Source organism: Lineus longissimus, chromosome 6, assembly GCF_910592395.1.
Source record: "Lineus longissimus chromosome 6, tnLinLong1.2, whole genome shotgun sequence".
Classification (NCBI taxonomy): domain Eukaryota; kingdom Metazoa; phylum Nemertea; class Pilidiophora; order Heteronemertea; family Lineidae; genus Lineus; species Lineus longissimus.
Window position 1 is genome coordinate 4,619,191 of NC_088313.1, and position 16,786 is coordinate 4,635,976.

The 16,786-nt window shown below is 40.4% G+C and overlaps 1 protein-coding gene across 2 annotated transcripts; it reads right to left on the reverse strand.

Annotated features, from left to right (window-relative positions):
• Positions 1-1,517: 1,517 nt before the first annotated feature.
• On the reverse strand, positions 1,518-6,484 carry LOC135489534 (uncharacterized). Of its 2 annotated transcripts, none has more exons than XM_064774927.1 (2): positions 6,436-6,484; positions 1,518-3,552 (listed from the first exon to the last, which is right to left on the reverse strand). In XM_064774927.1, the coding sequence occupies exon 2, from the start codon at positions 3,538-3,540 to the stop codon at positions 2,014-2,016; it is 1,527 nt and encodes a 508-aa protein (XP_064630997.1). In that variant the 5' UTR covers positions 3,541-3,552; positions 6,436-6,484; the 3' UTR covers positions 1,518-2,013. The 2 variants fall into 2 exon arrangements, with proteins under 2 accessions (XP_064630997.1, XP_064630996.1); XM_064774926.1 differs by lacking the exon at positions 6,436-6,484 and adding an exon at positions 5,431-5,505.
• Positions 6,485-16,786: the final 10,302 nt, after the last annotated feature.

The following is a 16,786-nucleotide window of genomic DNA, read 5'->3' on the forward strand; positions in this document are numbered from 1 at the left end:
TAATATAATTGGCCAATTTCTTAGGCATATGTAGCGAATTCCCATGAAGATTTAAATTAATTTCAACCAATGGGATAGCAACCACCACCGGAAGATCGCGGAGAAATCATAAACTAAACGGAGTTAATTCAGCGCCATTTTGAAAAACAAAAAAAATTGTTTGTAGGTATACAATAGTTACTCTCGTTATTTCTCATCATTATACTCCCGCACACGCGTGTATCTTAAGAGCCCCTCCTAAGAAGGGGGGCTTAATAATAGATTGACGTGGTAACTTTGGATGTTCGTATCAACGTATGGCACTTGTATTTTTATATCAGTGTATAGTAAGCCGGCTTACGAATAAAACTTGTCTTAGTTTGTTGTATAAAATATGGCTGACCGGAAGTTGAAAGACTGATCATAAACATGGCGGTCAATACGATTATTATTATTATGGCATGTATGGTGGCGAAAGTCAGGTGAGCAAAATCGGCCAAATTCGAACTCACCGACACCGGAACGTTAACACAGCCCTATAGTGGTTCCCCTGGCTTTATGCCGGCCTTCCCGGCTGCGCTGGGGCGTCAAAACTGTTATTTTCTTCAAGAGCGGTTCCACTCGATGTTCATCCTCGTAGATCTCTGGTAAGAAGGGCCGTGTTGGTGCTTCTCGCCGAAAAAAGACCCTACTTGATATGATCGAACTTCGTTATTCAGCGTAGATCGCCACGCCACCGCCTCGTCTACGACGTGTCTCATAAGAAAGGCCCGAACGGGAAAAATGGCGGACTACTTATCGCCAAAACATTCTCCCCCGTGACCGAACTATCGTTCACAAGTCTACACGGCTGTCTATACTCCTCTACTCCACTGGGTTGATACCAAGCGGTACCAACTTCGTGATGGGACGGGTGTAAATATTTCCTTGTACCTTCACCTTCACTTTTCGGACATGGCCGTACTGACCCGGAAGATCAGTCTCCCGGCTGTTTTCTTTAGACTTCGGGCTCTCTCAAAGCCTTTGTAACAGGATGATCAGTCTCCAATCCGGTCATTTATCTATACTTACCCTAATTTATTTCATACCTTCTAAGTTTTATGGCCAGCTGTCTGTGACTTGTGTGATGTCTCATAAAGTAATCGTCTTTCCTCTTCTGGAGTTATATCGCAGCCGATGCACCAAAGCGGCGCAAGTTAGCTGTGCATATCGTCAGCCCCAACTAACGAGTCTGAGGCAGCAAAGACCGAGAATGACGAGGAGTTTAAAAAAATGTCCTAGGATAGAATGCCCGGGAAACAAAGGCTTCTATTATGCGCTTCAATCTCTGAGCTATTGAATCAGGGTCTCTATAGAACAATATTACAGAATACAATAGGGCCGGACACTTTTTCTAGGGGAGCATTTGTTACTGTTACAACGGCAATAATCTTTACCCTGTACCAACACAAAGGAGGTAAGAATAGCACTTAGCCAGTGCTTTGTATGGTCTATCATCGAGTTCGGACTTGCCCTCTGCCAGGTTACTGAATGGACTAATGGCGGGCCATTATGTGATGTATGAGAAAACGATTTATTGAATATAATATTTCAGAAAAGTGCAATGTGCAAAAAAATTTCTTTGGAGTACTGGGCAATATAAATGGTGCCATTTACAGCCTGCGATCTTATTTCAAGATCCAGTGATTCTACATTGTTTTATTTGCGTTTTCATGAGATGTGTCAGAATTTGAGATACGCGACCAAGTTTACTGCCTGTGCACATGTGAGAGTATATCTTTCCGCCCCTGAAAAACCTAGAAATCGATGTGAGTTCCTATACTATATTATATATATATATATTATATATTATATTCGATCCAAGAATGACCTAAATTCTGTGAGTTGATATTATTCAAAATGAAAAAGTCCAAAGTAATGTTTGCAAATCAAATAACTAACATTCCTGGCGGTATCTTGGCTCGGCGGGCTTTTTCCATCCAATTAGCGATTGTTTTCGTTCAACTTCGGATTGCCGCAGCATTCACCGATTTCCTACTCCATGAGGTATCTTTCGAGTTCTTCCTTTATCAGAGATAGATACTTTTCGGCCAGTTCATCGGACACAAACATCTTACTGTATGAGAGTTCCCAGTGAAACAGAGACGAAGAATTGAGACGATGAATGTCGTGAATAAACATAGTGGATCCCGTGGTACCAGTTATCAACTCTACCTCGTCTAAACTAACTTTTCCTTTTCCGGGAGAATTGGGCAATTTCCCGAAATTTGATATGTAGAATAGATCCTGTGCTGGGTAACCATCGTCACGATAATACGCTTGCCGGTCCGACATAAATTTCTTATGGAACTCGTTGTATCCCTTAATACTTCCCAGAGTCGGTTCGGGATCGGCTGTAAGTTCCCGAGTTTCTTTATGGATGGAGGCTGCGAGCTTCCAGAGTGCCTCTTTACTATTACAACTCGCCATTTTTGCCGGAATTATTATGTGGTTAGTGAATTCAGCTACCCAGACACCGGCGTGGGACCCAGGGAGTTTCGGTTTCGCATAAGGCCGCATGTCTGCCGCGAAGGGGGATTGCAGTGACCACCCCTGGTCAGAGAGGAGCCCTAAATCAATTTGCAACCTGTACAATGCCATTGCATGTGCAGCAACGCAAACACTGTTCAATGAAACATTATGTTGGGCCACCTCGTGCAGCAGTTGTGAATTCTGCTCCTTGTCCAAAACGAAACCTGTTATTCCCGAACAGGGTTGTGGGTGACTCGGCTTATGCATCTCAAGAAGTTTAATCAAAAGGTCTTTGTGAGTATTCCAGTCATTAGGCTTTAGATTGTTAGATCTGCTATCTGGATACTGATCTAAAAGGTCTTCGCGAACAGGAAGCATAGGCAGACTTTCTATGTTATCATCTCCGTCTTGAAGCAAGGCCTTTTCTAGAAAGTAAGCTAGATCAGTGAGCACATTCGCTTTCAGTGTCTTTCCGTCAAACGCACATGTTTGAGCGGCGATAATGACCGGATAGAGAAATCCACGGTCAGAAGTTTCAGGCGTAAGGACTTTAAATCGCATAAGCAGTTGCCCGTACGTAAATCTGTTTTGTTCCGCTCTTGCGATAACGGCTCTCCGATCCGAGGTCTGGAGAATCTCATAGTTAGGTGCATCGGCAACTTCGGCGAAATAGTTCTCACCATCCTTCAAGGTAACAACCAGGCGAAAGACTGCGTGTCGTTTCTGTAAGTTCTCAAACGCTTTCTTCATCTGTTCCGGAGTCAACTCCATCTCCGATCTAAAGACGGCACAACAACAGAAAGTGGACCATCCGTTCTCGCGTCCAGTTTCAAAAAGGAAATTTTCATAATTCCCGAGTTTCCGCCCGATTTTTGGTTCCAGACTGTCGTTACGTCGGTTGTTATTGGCTGTGGAACTCGCTAATAGACGAGCGGGAACGACTTGAGGTCTACGAGTTATATGCTGTCTCATGTTAACCTTAAACCCTAGCGGAGCCCATCTTGTGAAAGAGGTGGACGTCTTTGCCATCTTGGACATTGAACGAAACATTGCGGCAGGGTCCTGAAAAGAAAATATAACAAAATACAAGCCGATCGGCGTCAGGTTCACAATGGGATTGGTTTATAGGGCCCAGGCCACTGAAACTCGGCCTGAGTAAAGAAAAAAGGACAACAACAGAGCAACTCCCTTCTCAAACCCAAATGTCATAAAGTTTTCAGGAAATGTGTTATGGTGTACTTATTTCGTTTATGGCTACTGAATTATATGGTGAACGGTTAGTTAGACACTGGTAATTTAGACAACGGTAATTTAGACAAAGTGAATTAGACAACGGTATTCTAGACAATGATTATTTTAGATAATGGTAAATTAGGCAATGGTAATCTAGACAATGGTCGTTTTAGACAATGGTAAACTAGACACAGCGATAGTTAAATTAGACAATCCAATATCAAAGATTAGGGAAGATCTTCATTTTGGGAGTTGCATGATCTAAGGCCTATCATCACAAATTTGATTAATTGACTAATTTTTTATTGACTGTTATTTCTCAGGTAATTAAATTTAACACCTTCATAACAAGTTTTGCTTGGGTAATTGTGAAATTTTGCTTGGTGCAATTAAACTGCAATTGTAATCCCTATGGTTTTAGAGATGTATGGGAAAACCAGGGTGTAGCGAACGAGAAAGTGTTCTTGAGTGCCTTTAAACAGAGAGTGTATGATTGTTACCAATAATCATGGGAGATGGAAAGTCGAGGAATGAGTAGATTGAATTTGTTAGTAGAAACGAAAACTAGCTATGTTCTCTCAAATTATCTGAATGTTGTAAAAGACGAGAAACTTAGAATAGCTTTAACAAGGCTTAGATGCTCTGCACATAAGTTATATATTGAGAGTGGTAGGTGGCATAAGCCAAGACCTATACCTAGAGAAGCAAGAATATGTAAATTCTGCGACCTAAATGATCTCGAGGATGAATATCATGCTTGTCTTAGGTGTCCTTTGTATAATGATCTAAGAACCAAATGGATCCCGAGATTCTATAGAACTAGACCCAGTGTGTGTAAGTTTATTGAATTACTTAATTCGGACAATAAGAAAGTTTGCACTAATCTGGGAAACTTTGTATATCATTTGTTTAGAAGACGAGATAGCCTAAATTGATGGTGTATGTATCCTCACGCTGCCAAAATGATGTAACACACTTAATTACCTTGTACTCCTGTACTTTAGGCCGACAGGCCTTATAGTGTAATGAATAAATAAAATAAATAATAATCAGGGCCTACTATGTCCCCTTAGTCGAGAAGGGTGCTGATGCTTTGGGATACTCGCCATCTCCACGCATCACCATTATTGACTTTGAAGCTGCCGATCTGTCAGCTCTGCGAAATGTGCTTGGAGAAGACACTCAGGTCCGTCGGTGTTTCTACCATCTTTTACCCGAGTACATGGCGAAAAATACAAGCCTGACGATCATGCCAGCTCCAAAAATGAACATCTTTCCTAATCTTTGATATATTGGATTTGAACCTCTTCAAATTGTCAAATTTACCTATCCTTGTGTCTAGATTACCATTGTCTAATTAACTGTTGTCGAGAATAACCATTGTCTAATTTACTTTGTCTAAATTACTGTTGTCTAATTTACCGGTGTCTACTTAAACATTAACCTGGATTCGAATTACACATGCATATGTGACGCTGGTGGGCGCTGTTTAGGAGGACTGATAACGGAAAAAACAAAGGTAGATCCGCGGCATACTCATAGAAGTATTACGAAAATCAATGACGCGATTCAAAGAATTAATTTTTCGACGTCGAAATTATCCTCAAAAATAAGAAATGACTATACAAAACGTGCACACATGAATTAATCCTTGCGGCGCCGAATTTCCCAATTTGATGTCATCCCCAGTACAAATTCAATACATACCCTTTGTACAATTAAAATAGGGAGGGCGATATTTGCTCCAAGTTCAGCAAGTACGCTATCGTTTCAATAATCGAGTGTTCCAGTGTAATGTCACTACGTCCTTTTAAATGCAGTAATAAAGGACGCATATGTTTCATTATACTTGAAATATGCAGACAATAAATATCCAATGAATATAATCAAAATACTTGATATAACACTAACAGCAGATGGCGTCAACTATGCCATGTATTTTGAAAATGATGACTTGACTTATAAATTGTTGAAGTATATTTTTCAATGTTGAGATAAATTTGACAGAGTTGCAAGATTTTTTGCGTGTTGAAATAATTCCTAGGTCATGTGACTTTGTTTGGTCACGTGAATGTTGTTAGATTTTTCAGTGTTGAACAAAAAAAATGTTGCGAGATATTTTTGAAAGATGTTGGATGATTTTTTTGAAATTGTTGAACCATAATTTTGAAATTGTTGATATGTATTTTTGAAAAATGTTGCATGAATTTTTGAAATGTTGGATCATAATTTGAAATTGTTGAGATGTATTTTTGAAATTGTTGAACCATAATTTTGAAATTGTTGAGATGTAATTTTTTTAAGTGTTGCACGAATTTTTTTAAATTGTTGAACAATAGTTTTGAAATTGTTGCCACGTATTTGAAAATGATGACTTGACTTATAAATTGTTGAAGTATATTTTTCAATGTTGACATAAATTTGACAGAGTTGCACGATATTTTTGCGTGTTGAATTAATTCCGGTTTGGCTTGCCCGAGTCAACAGCTGTGATTGTGATTTCATTGCTATGATGATTTTTAGGTACAGTACAACCTCTCTATTGCGGACACCAATTGGACTTGGCGTTGGTGTCCATAATGCAGTGGTGTCCTTATCACATTGGGTGCTGAGCGTTTTTTCGCATTTTCGTCCGTTTGCTGAGGTTACACCCTTTTTTACTGTTTTTCAAAGAATTGATAAAAATAATAAAGATTTCTTCCTGGAACTTACTGTGTTGTTTCATGATGGAGATCTTCGTCATTCAGTACCCTAGCGTATATGTCATGGAGTGGCGGATATCTCCATTATTCAGCACCCAAGGTGTTTATAGGGAGATTATGCCATTATTGTCCGAAAAGTGGATTCATGTGTATTAACATGTTAGCCATGAACCCTGCATATTTACATATTCCATTTAAGTGCAAATATTAACGACATTTTGAATTCAAATTATTTAAGATTACTTTATTGTAGTACCTTATGGTATTTCTAGTCCAGCTAGGTCATATTAATTTGCCGACATTGATTAATGCAGGTTGTGTTCACACGCTACATACTGCATAGACAACGTACATCCTTAATTAGTTGTATAAAAGCATTTTATCCACCGACATATGTATTTTGAAATGTGCCGAAAGTGACTGTCGAAAACATGGCGAAACACCCAGGCTTCTACATATTAAGTACTTAACTGAAATTTAGCCCCATCTGATCCCCTCCCACCCATGGCCATGTTGGTTCCTGGTATGGATTACCAAGCCAAACCATTGTCCTCACAAGAGCGATAACACAAGATCGGGTAATGCACACAGTACAGTAGAACCTCCCTTAGTCGACACCTCTCTAATAAGGACACCCTCTCTATTAAGGACACTGGTTTTAGTTCCGAATTGGTTGTTACCATTCAATTTTACCTCTCTGATCAGGACACCTCTCTATTGAGGACAGTACTTTTCAGTCCCAAGGGTGTCCTTAATAGAGAGGTTCTACTGTATTTATCAAGATGCGAGAGATACAGATATTGCTATTGTGTTGTGTTGTTTTATAATATTATCAAATTCTCTTTCGCGTTAGTATACTATAGCTGCCCATAGCCCATTGATGTACAATGAAGCCCCCCTCCATCACTGCTATAATGGGCGTAGAGGTGTTTCTTATACTAGAATTTTAAAGACAGACCTTCTCCAGATACCACTTGGTGGAAGGCACTCGAGATGTCCGCTGTATGCAGTGATGCATTTCACCACTCGACCCAGATAACTCTCTGAATGTCATACTTTCAGAATCTGCTCCAGTGTATAAATTGACATGGTTTATTTTTCTTTGCAGCCTGTTCAGATAGAGAATGTACCAGCCTTCAAGCGTACTCTTGGATTGTTTCCCCTCCCCAAGCCACACATGGTTATAGGCGAGTCCTTCTGTAAGGCAAAGCTCTGAGAAGAACATGGAGCGTTTTTCGGTCAGGAAACAAATTCAGACACAAAGTGAAAATCGAAAGAGAAACCTGAAATAGATGACTAGGGCGGCCTTATGTCCCAAAATATCTTATTTCTGGCAGGGTTGGCGCTGGGATTTAATAGGCTAGCCACAGGCAATAATTGAGGAAATAAGTGAAATTGACACCAACATTTGTCTCTGTGGCTAAATGAAAAATTGAAAAAGAGAAGAATTTGACACATTTCTTTCACATTTCCAGTATCGGTGGCAAATTAGAATTTTGACCTGGCGCATGCCCTGTCTAGTATGGACATGTGGCAGTTTTGACCACTGTTTTTCCAGAATTTTGATAACTTTACATAGTTATAACTTTACACTGAAGTTTTGAATGTCTGTAGTTACTTGAAAGTTAATGGATAGCCTATTAGTTTGTGTGTGATTACAAAAAAAATAGGCTTGGTTGATGTATAATGAATGGTAGTTGTTCGGTAATTGTAACCCTGAAAATGTTGGTGGCAGTTGATGAAGCCAATGGCCTTCATCTGCTAAATAATGGAGCCTGAAATTGTCGGTGTGGGTCGGGAGTCTTGAATGCCACACTTTATACACCTTTCCAGAAATGGGGCGCCGAGTGTCCAAAATAGTGATGTCATAAGGTGAAACTAGGCCTTATGGTGGAGGGACAAACGAGATAGTCATGGTTGACCAACACACTGGAATGCCTTTAATGACGGACAAGGAGGAAAAAGTTAGTTCCAATGCAAGCCACCAATTGGGAAGCATGTATATGTGCAGGGCATTGTTCAATGCATTTACTATAGCGGGGCCTGGTTGGTCAAGTTTTGTCGCTGATACTGGTATTTTCTCTTAACTTATATAAAGTCTATTGACCTGGCACCAAGTAAAATTGGTGCCAGCCTTTGTTACAAAACCAACGCTGGCACCAAACAACTGAGCCCTGAACTGTCTATAAATCTTTTTTTCTGGATAGCTTTGTCTCGTTTTTTGTTATGGTTTCTGTCAAATGTATCTGAGGGTTCATGGCTTTGTATTTCTCAGTTTTGGGCGGAAATAATTAAGGGGCTTTCAAGGTGTTCTTCATGAGGTTGATCTCCTGCACATGATTCTGTTAGCAAAAATATATAAGGCGAGCTTGTACATTTTTAGCTCAGCTGACTAAGTCAGCCGAGCTTGTCAAATAAGTTGTTCAGTGGCGTCCGTCTGTCCATCCATCCATCCGTCCGTCCGTCCGTCCGTCCGTCCGTCCGTCCGTCCGTCCGTCCGTCCGTCCGTCCGTCCGTCCGTCCGTCCGTCCGTCCGTCCGTCCGTCCGTCCGTCCGTCCGTCCGTCCGTCCGTCCGTTAAACACATGGTGCACATTTTGTAACCGTAAGACCTAGAGACTTCAATTTTGCATTTCTGGATACTTCTGGTAAAACTCTACTTTCAAAACAAAATTTGTCGCCATTCGACCTACTTCCTGCGAGCGAGAGTGCATGAAGGAAACTGGCCTATATCGGCCTAGGAGCAGCAGAATTAGTCGAAATATGCTCTAATATTATGATAAAATTCTTGAAAATCTATTTTATTGAGAAAAAGTTCAAAATTTTAACAGGAGAGGGCGCTACCTGCCTTTTAATTATTTCTGCCGATTCAAATTCCCGCCCGATGACGTCAGCCATCAATGAAGTCTCCTATTTGCCAGTTCTCAAAACATGGCAGCTACACAACAAAAGCAGTAGCTCCAGGAATAAATCACTGTTCACTTCAGCTTCGTAATCGATTGTACCCCCACTTTATTGTGTTTTGTGTGGTGTTCCTATTCAATCAACGATGTAAGGCCTTATTATGTTGGTTTTAATTGAGAAGGTGCATTATAAGCGGCGTACGAAATACCGAAGCGGAGACAAAATGGCGGCATGTTGTTTACGCCATGTGCAATAATCTTATTTGGAACTCAATGACACTCAAGTACCCAATTTTCTGCTTAAAAAGGAGTCTGGTAGGCGATATGATCACTAGTTCGTTTCAGTGGTAGTCATAAGGTCTTTAGGGACTACTTTCAATCTTATTTGGAACTCAATGACACTCAAGTACCCAATTTTCTGCTTAAAAAGGAGTCTGGTAGGCGATATTATCACTAGTTCGTTTCAGTGGTAGTCATAAGGTCTTTAGGGACTACTTTCAGAAATTAGTTCTTGAAAATTTGGCCACATTTCTGTGAAAACGATATCGGAAGTGCATGCTCTGTTCGCGATGACATCGCCGATGTATTTTGAAGTGGAGAATTCCCACAGTATGTGCAGTGAATCGGCATGATTCTGTTCGCCTATTAAGTTTTAGTTCTACGATTCTTTCATGAGTAAAAAGTAGACATTCTAAGCAATACAATAATGTCACTCCCATAAAAATTGATTGGAAATTGAGGGAGCTACGGCATTCTGTTCGGCAACTGGCAGCGCTGAAAAAATATATTGCATACTGTACAATACCAAATGGCACATTTTAAAAAGCGCTCATTGGACAACGTAGGGAATCACCAGAAATGACGTCATCGCTGGTCTAAATAGAAAACTACGGTGGCGCAGTAGAGCACAAGAAAAGGTTTAGCATTAACTTCGTCATGCAAGCTTCAGCAACAAAACGATTTCTCATGAATGATTTATTTGATCATCATCAGCTTGTTTCCCCTGATAGAAAAAAAAATGATTTACAATTTCAATCAAAGTTTTCTATTTTGTGTATAGTCACATGTTATTTAACTGGCAAGGAGCCAAGCAGTTTTGAATATTCGCGGGAAAATACTTCGTACTTGTAAACGAGGCTATGACAATGAGTATCCTCATTCATGGCATAAACTTCATGTTTCGGTAAATATTTTCATACGATGATTTCACCCGAATTATGGTCAGGATTGAGGAATGAACAGTGGCATAATTATGTCAACCAAAAACATTGGTACCGTAGTGAACGCAAACGGATATCAAATACCATGGAGCATGCCATTTTCATGCATAATGAACTAAACACCGGGAAGCTATTAATGATATTAACTCAGCTGAGCGCCAGGCCCTTGGGCCTCTTGTTGCTATTAGTATCAGTCATGTTATATCAACCTGCCTAACACCAATTGTGTAAAGTGCTGCAGCGTCCAATAAAGATCAAGTCTGTTTGATTTTAACCACAGCTGTCTGCAGACAAGTGGGCCTTTTATCACTCATTGCAGTAGTAATCATAATTTAGATACAAACTGATCTTCTCTGGAGCACGTCAGGCGGTGACCGTCAGTTATGTCACAGGTCATATGGGCTGTGTAGTATGTCATATGGGCTGTGTCATAGGTCATATGGGCTGTGTCACAGGTCATAATGGGCTGTGTCACAGGTCATATGGGCTGTGTCACAGGTCATATGGGCTGTGTCACAGGTCATAATGGGCTGTGTCACAGGTCATATTGGCTGTGTCACAGGTCATATGGGCTGTGTCACAGGTCATATGGGCTGTGTCACAGGTCATAATGGGCTGTGTCACAGGTCATAATGGGCTGTGCCACAGGTCATATGGGCTGTGTCACAGGTCATATGGGCTGTGTCACAGGTCATATGGGCTGTGTCACAGGTCATATGGGCTGTGTCACAGGTCATAATGGGCTGTGTCACAGGTCAATGGGCTGTGTCACAGGCCATATGGGCTGTGTCATAGGTCATATGGGCTGTGTCACATCCCTAAACTCATGAAGCTTGACTTGTTAAACAGGACAAAGTGTCTTCTACGTATATGTTACTCTGTTCTCATATTGATTATCATGTAAAATATTGGAAGTATATCAACTTCAGTCCTACCCAGACTCGACCATGTAAGAAAAATTGTTATAATCTTTTATTTACAATTATTCTGTTATTTGATTTTAGTTGATTGTACAGTTCTGTTTTCTTTTGTGAATCTATTGGCGGGTCTAGAAATGTTAGATTGACTATATGATGTCAATAAGGGTAATGTTCCGTGACACATTGACCTGGATTTGTCCGTTATTGGCTCGATGTCAAGTGTAAACTATAAGTCGTGGTTTACATATGATTCATGTTGTTATTTCTCACGATTCACGAGTCACAAGGCACTTGTCACACACACGTTTGTTATATTGGCTTGAACACATGATGTGACAGAAGGATAACGACGACGAAAAGTGACATCATAAATCCCATTCAGCCTACTCTTTGGACATGTAGCATGTGACAATGTGAACTATAGTCGTATTTCCACCCATCAAATCCCCCATGTCTTTTGCGCTTACACCTATGAATTGCCGTGTCTAAATAGACCCGTGTGTCAAATCCCCGTGTCTATTAGGCACCTATTCCATAGAGCTATACCCTATACTATACTATACGCGAACAATAGTTTCATGGTCATGCACCCTTTGTGAAGCCATTGTTCGCGTATAGTGTAGTATACCGTATACCTCTATGGGGAACCATGAAACTATTGTTCGCGTATAGTATAGTATAGGGTATAGCTCTATGGAATAGGTGCCTTAGGCACCTTCCCCATAGAGGTATACGGTATACTACATTATACGCGAACAATGGCTTCACAAAGGGTGCATGACCATAAAACTATTGTTCGCGTATAGTATGGTATAGGGTATAGCTCTATGGAATAGGTGCCTTAGCCCCATCGAGCTCGATGGGGCTAATCAGGGGCTAATTTAGACGGGCGACAGATGGCGCGGTGGAACTACGACTTTAATGTAAATCAAGGGTTTACACTGGATTTACATATGATTCACATTATTACTCATTGTGATTCTACATGTAACAACGTGAGCTCTACGTGTATTCAGCCTAATTCAACCATGTACAGACCTTGACATCTCTTGATTACAACCAAATTCCCCATGAACCTGGGAAGCTATTAAGTAGCTCCAATTGCCTCCTAAAATTGTCATGGCTGGACCTTAATATTACTTTAGTCTGGTGTACTGATAACTCTATGTTCTGTCTCTGTCTTAGGTGGGTAATTTTACACTCGCTGTCATTAGCGAGGTTAAGATCGACCCGGACTCCGAGAATGTGGTGATTGCATTCAGTCTCCGACATCATCAGTTCAATGAGGTTACTCAATTTAAGACCAATGGAATGCGGGTCTTCAAATCGTAAGTGTCTTCTGACTATGATTTACTTGTACTTCCCACAGCAGTGAATATATATGCAACTGCAAATGTTCTTTGTGACTTCCGAGACTGACTTGGCATTCTTCTCCATTCTGGTTCTCGGAGTCAGGGCTGATCTTAACCTCCCAGTATTATGCTTGTCTTGTCAAAAATAAGAACAAAGGAATCAAATTAGTTCAAGGTTCATTATGTTCTATTTAGCTGTCTTATCTTATATGAAATAACAGTAGAATCTGATGAGGTGGTTAGGTTAGAAAGGTAATGGAGTATTTCTGTTTGCCTCCTAAACTGCAGTGATTGGGTGTAACTCTGCAGTCATGCGGAAGTGTTCTGTCTTTGTCTTGGGTGGTTTTCTTTCCGTTAACGTTACATAAGAGAGGTTGCACACCGTCCCAACTCCCATTGCTGACTCCAATTTCAAGTTGGAGTGGTTAAGGGAGTCAAAGAGCAGGTTGCGTTCATCCCATGAGAAGCGACTTGGAATGGCAAACTTTTGTCAACGTAATTGCATTTGTCCATGCCGCCACGTGTCAACAAAAGATGAGTTGCATAAAAACTTCCAAAATGAGGCAAATGGGAAGCGGTAGCGCAGTGGAAGAGAGTTGGCCTCATGATCAGGAGGTCGTGGATTCGACTCCAGGCCGAGTCACTGCTTGGTTCCCCTACTGGTCGAGTTCAAGTGAGCGCCTTGTGGTCATTGGGAAACCCCTGATTGATTTCTGTGGAGACTGGCGTAATAATGTGATATCCCACAGCGCTTTAACAGTTTCATTACCGAGGAGTTTATAAAAATCCGGGACATTATTATGATTATTATATGACGCATCAGGCAATGGGTTGGAGTCGGAAATCGCTTCAATGCTCAAGCTGTTTTCACAGGAAGTCTTGTCAACTGATGACAGAATATGCGAAAAGGGAGCCGCCTCAGAGTGGGAGGGTGTACAACCTCTGTATTATAATTGTCTTGACAAATAAGAAAATAACAACTCAATCAAATTATCAACTAGTTTTGCACAACTTCTTCCCGATTTCTCATATCTGCATGCATAATTCTCGAATACTGTATCTAGATTTCAGTTGTTCTCCATCTTGAAGTCCATGTCAGTAGACAGTGGACTGTATTTTAAATAACCTTTAACTTCTATAGTGTTATGTCTTATATTTGCATTCTACATGTATATCAAAATAACAGAGAATCTCATCTCCTGTTTAGAACATATCCAACTTGAATTTAATCGGTTTTTTTCTTGCCTATCAAAATGAAGTAAAACAATATAAATATACAGTAGAACCTCTCTTAGCGGACACCTCTCAATTAAGGACACTAGTTTTGGTCCCAAATTGATTGTTTCCATTCAATTTGACCTCTCTAATCAGGACACCTCTCTATTAAGGACAGCACTTGTCAGTCCAGTGGGTATTCTTAATAGAGAGGTTCTACTGTATATGGGTTAATACCTCTGCCACATTTCACCTTTTCCGTCCTAAATCATCAATCAATTGCGGCAATTTTAAACAAAATGAGTCCTGAGGAAAAGCTGACTTTGCTCATTATTGGCTCTTTAGACAATATGTTTGCGAGTTTTACTGAAGGAGGAAACCAGGCAAACCGTAGGAAACCTATGCTGTCGAAGAGACGCTTTGTCCATCATATGAGTACTTGGGAATCAAATTGAGGGTGCCAATGTTTTCATTGCGCGACTTCGACAGCCCTTAAAAAACGCCAATTGATTGGTCAGTGAACGGGCATTTAAAATTGATTACCAAATCGACGAAAAAACTTTTATTGCTTGTCCTATTCCTCAAAAGCGTTCTTGTTCATTGCCTCTTGATTGAGCGCTTCAGGTTGTAAAATGAAATCACCCGATACGATGTTCATGTGGCGACTTGTCGACGCTGAGTTGAGTGGATGTCATTGTGGGTGTGAAGAAAATGTGAAAGGAAACAAAAGAATATAATAATAAAAAATGTGTGAAAAAATAATGCCTTTTTTCATTTCTGTCATCTCGGGATATAATGTTGCTATGTCGAACAATGGACTTCTGGTGAGACTAGAGTATGGATGTAAACACTGATGGTAAGCCTGAATCAAATGCCTTTTTGCCTCAATTTTTGATCAGGAAAAGCGCTGGGATGTCCAATACATCTTCACGTGATCCTGGTTTGACCACCCCGGAGAATCGAAACTCTGAACTTGGAGCGTGCTAAATCCAGGTCCGGAATCATCTCGTATTCCTGAAGGCCGAGTGCCTTGATGGTGTGTCTAGGAACACAATGGGTGATTTCAAATCAGTTTTTAGATTTAGTTTTAAAACTAAATGGAACACTAAAACCCTTGATTAAGCCAGCATTGAAATGAAGTGGGTTTTATTTTCATCCTATTTTAAAGTCGGTGTTTGTTGGTGTTAGCATTATGCCCGGTTTTAGCTTAAAACTAAGGGATGGTTTTAGTGTCAAAAACTAACACCGGGACTAAAACTAAAACTCTTTACAACACCAGAAATGAAATCAGTTCTGGTGTTAGTTTTGACACTCAGATTTAGCATTATCCTATTTCAAATTAGGTTTTAGCTTCACACTGAAACCAATTGGAACACCGAGGTCTGATCTTAATCCCAGCTCGGTGTTATATTTGGTAGATTTGTAGTGCATTTTGTATTACCAATAAAACTATCACCTTAGGCATTAACACCGAGTGGATTTCAAAGTTGGTGTTGGTGTTAAGGAAAAAAAAGTCATGTTGTTCGTACCATTTCAAGAAGTAGTTGCTAGTATTTTGAACGCTGATGGGAATGATGATGGACGTGAAAGAAGATGACCAAATTTATATAGATCGGAAGCGGTTACAATAGGGAAACAACAGTAACAACGACAACAACATGCATGTTTGGTTTTTCCAAGGTTTTATCTCTGTACATTTTGGTGTTAGTTTTACCTGCAGAATAAAACTTATTCTTAGTTTCAGCCCAGGTTTTAGGTGTTTAGATAAAACCAGGTGTTGGTGTTAAACTAAAACCTCGAATTTGTCTTATCCAGACATAGGTTTTTAGGGGTAGCAATTAAGAATAAAACTGACACTAACACCCAACACTAAAACCAAAACCAACTTTGAAATCACCCAATGCCCCTCCCTTCAAAGAGACCCAATAAAATTCTGATTTAACGTGTGCAGTCAGATCTGGAGGGAATAATATGATAGTTGAAGTTTCACAATTAAGGCTCCAATAAGTGCTGTCCATGCTTGTTTTACAATCGTTTTCTTCCTCTCGCCGCCTTAGCAGAGATATGGTGCTTGAAATCAGTCCATAGTAGGCCCAGTATCTTTAGATCCAAATGTATATGTAATAGGCGTTATCGACCGATTTGCGCTATCGATTGATCGCGCAGCGCCATCTCTGGATCTGTCGTTTGTGCAAGCATCGGTCGATGGCTCAGCGCGATCTACCGATGGGTTGTATAATGGATACTGGGATTGGACAGGAGTGCGTGATGAGGGCCGTGCGTGGGTCTGCATGCGAGATGTGCTCGAGGGGCGGGGTAGGGGGTTAAAGTAGCGCCGCTGATTACTGAACACAGCATTCATTATGTGAGTGAGAAGATATCACTTTAATCAAAGGAGCGCCGCTGATTACTGAACACAGAATTCATTATGTGAGTGAGAAGATATCACTTTAATCAAAGGAGCGCCGCTGATTACTGAACACAGAATTCATTATGTGAGTGAGAAGATATCACTTTAAACAAAGGGGTGCCACAGCTGACTGATTACTTAACAAAGCAAAGATATCACGTTAAAAAAGCTAAAAACGACCTTGCAACTTGCAGTTATCTTCTTCTTTATTCTTGAAATTACCTTTTTTAATTTTTTTTTAAAATGCAGCAATTTATATTCATTTCATAAGAGTTGCCACGGGCACACAATCAGAATCTTGACTGAAAAGACCTCACATACAATGTAGAATAGGAAGCATGC

Coding starts and splice junctions, on each gene's coding strand:
- LOC135489534 (XM_064774927.1), bottom strand. CDS start 3,540: ATGTTTCGTTCAATGTCCAAGATGGCAAAGACGTCCACCTCTTTCACA.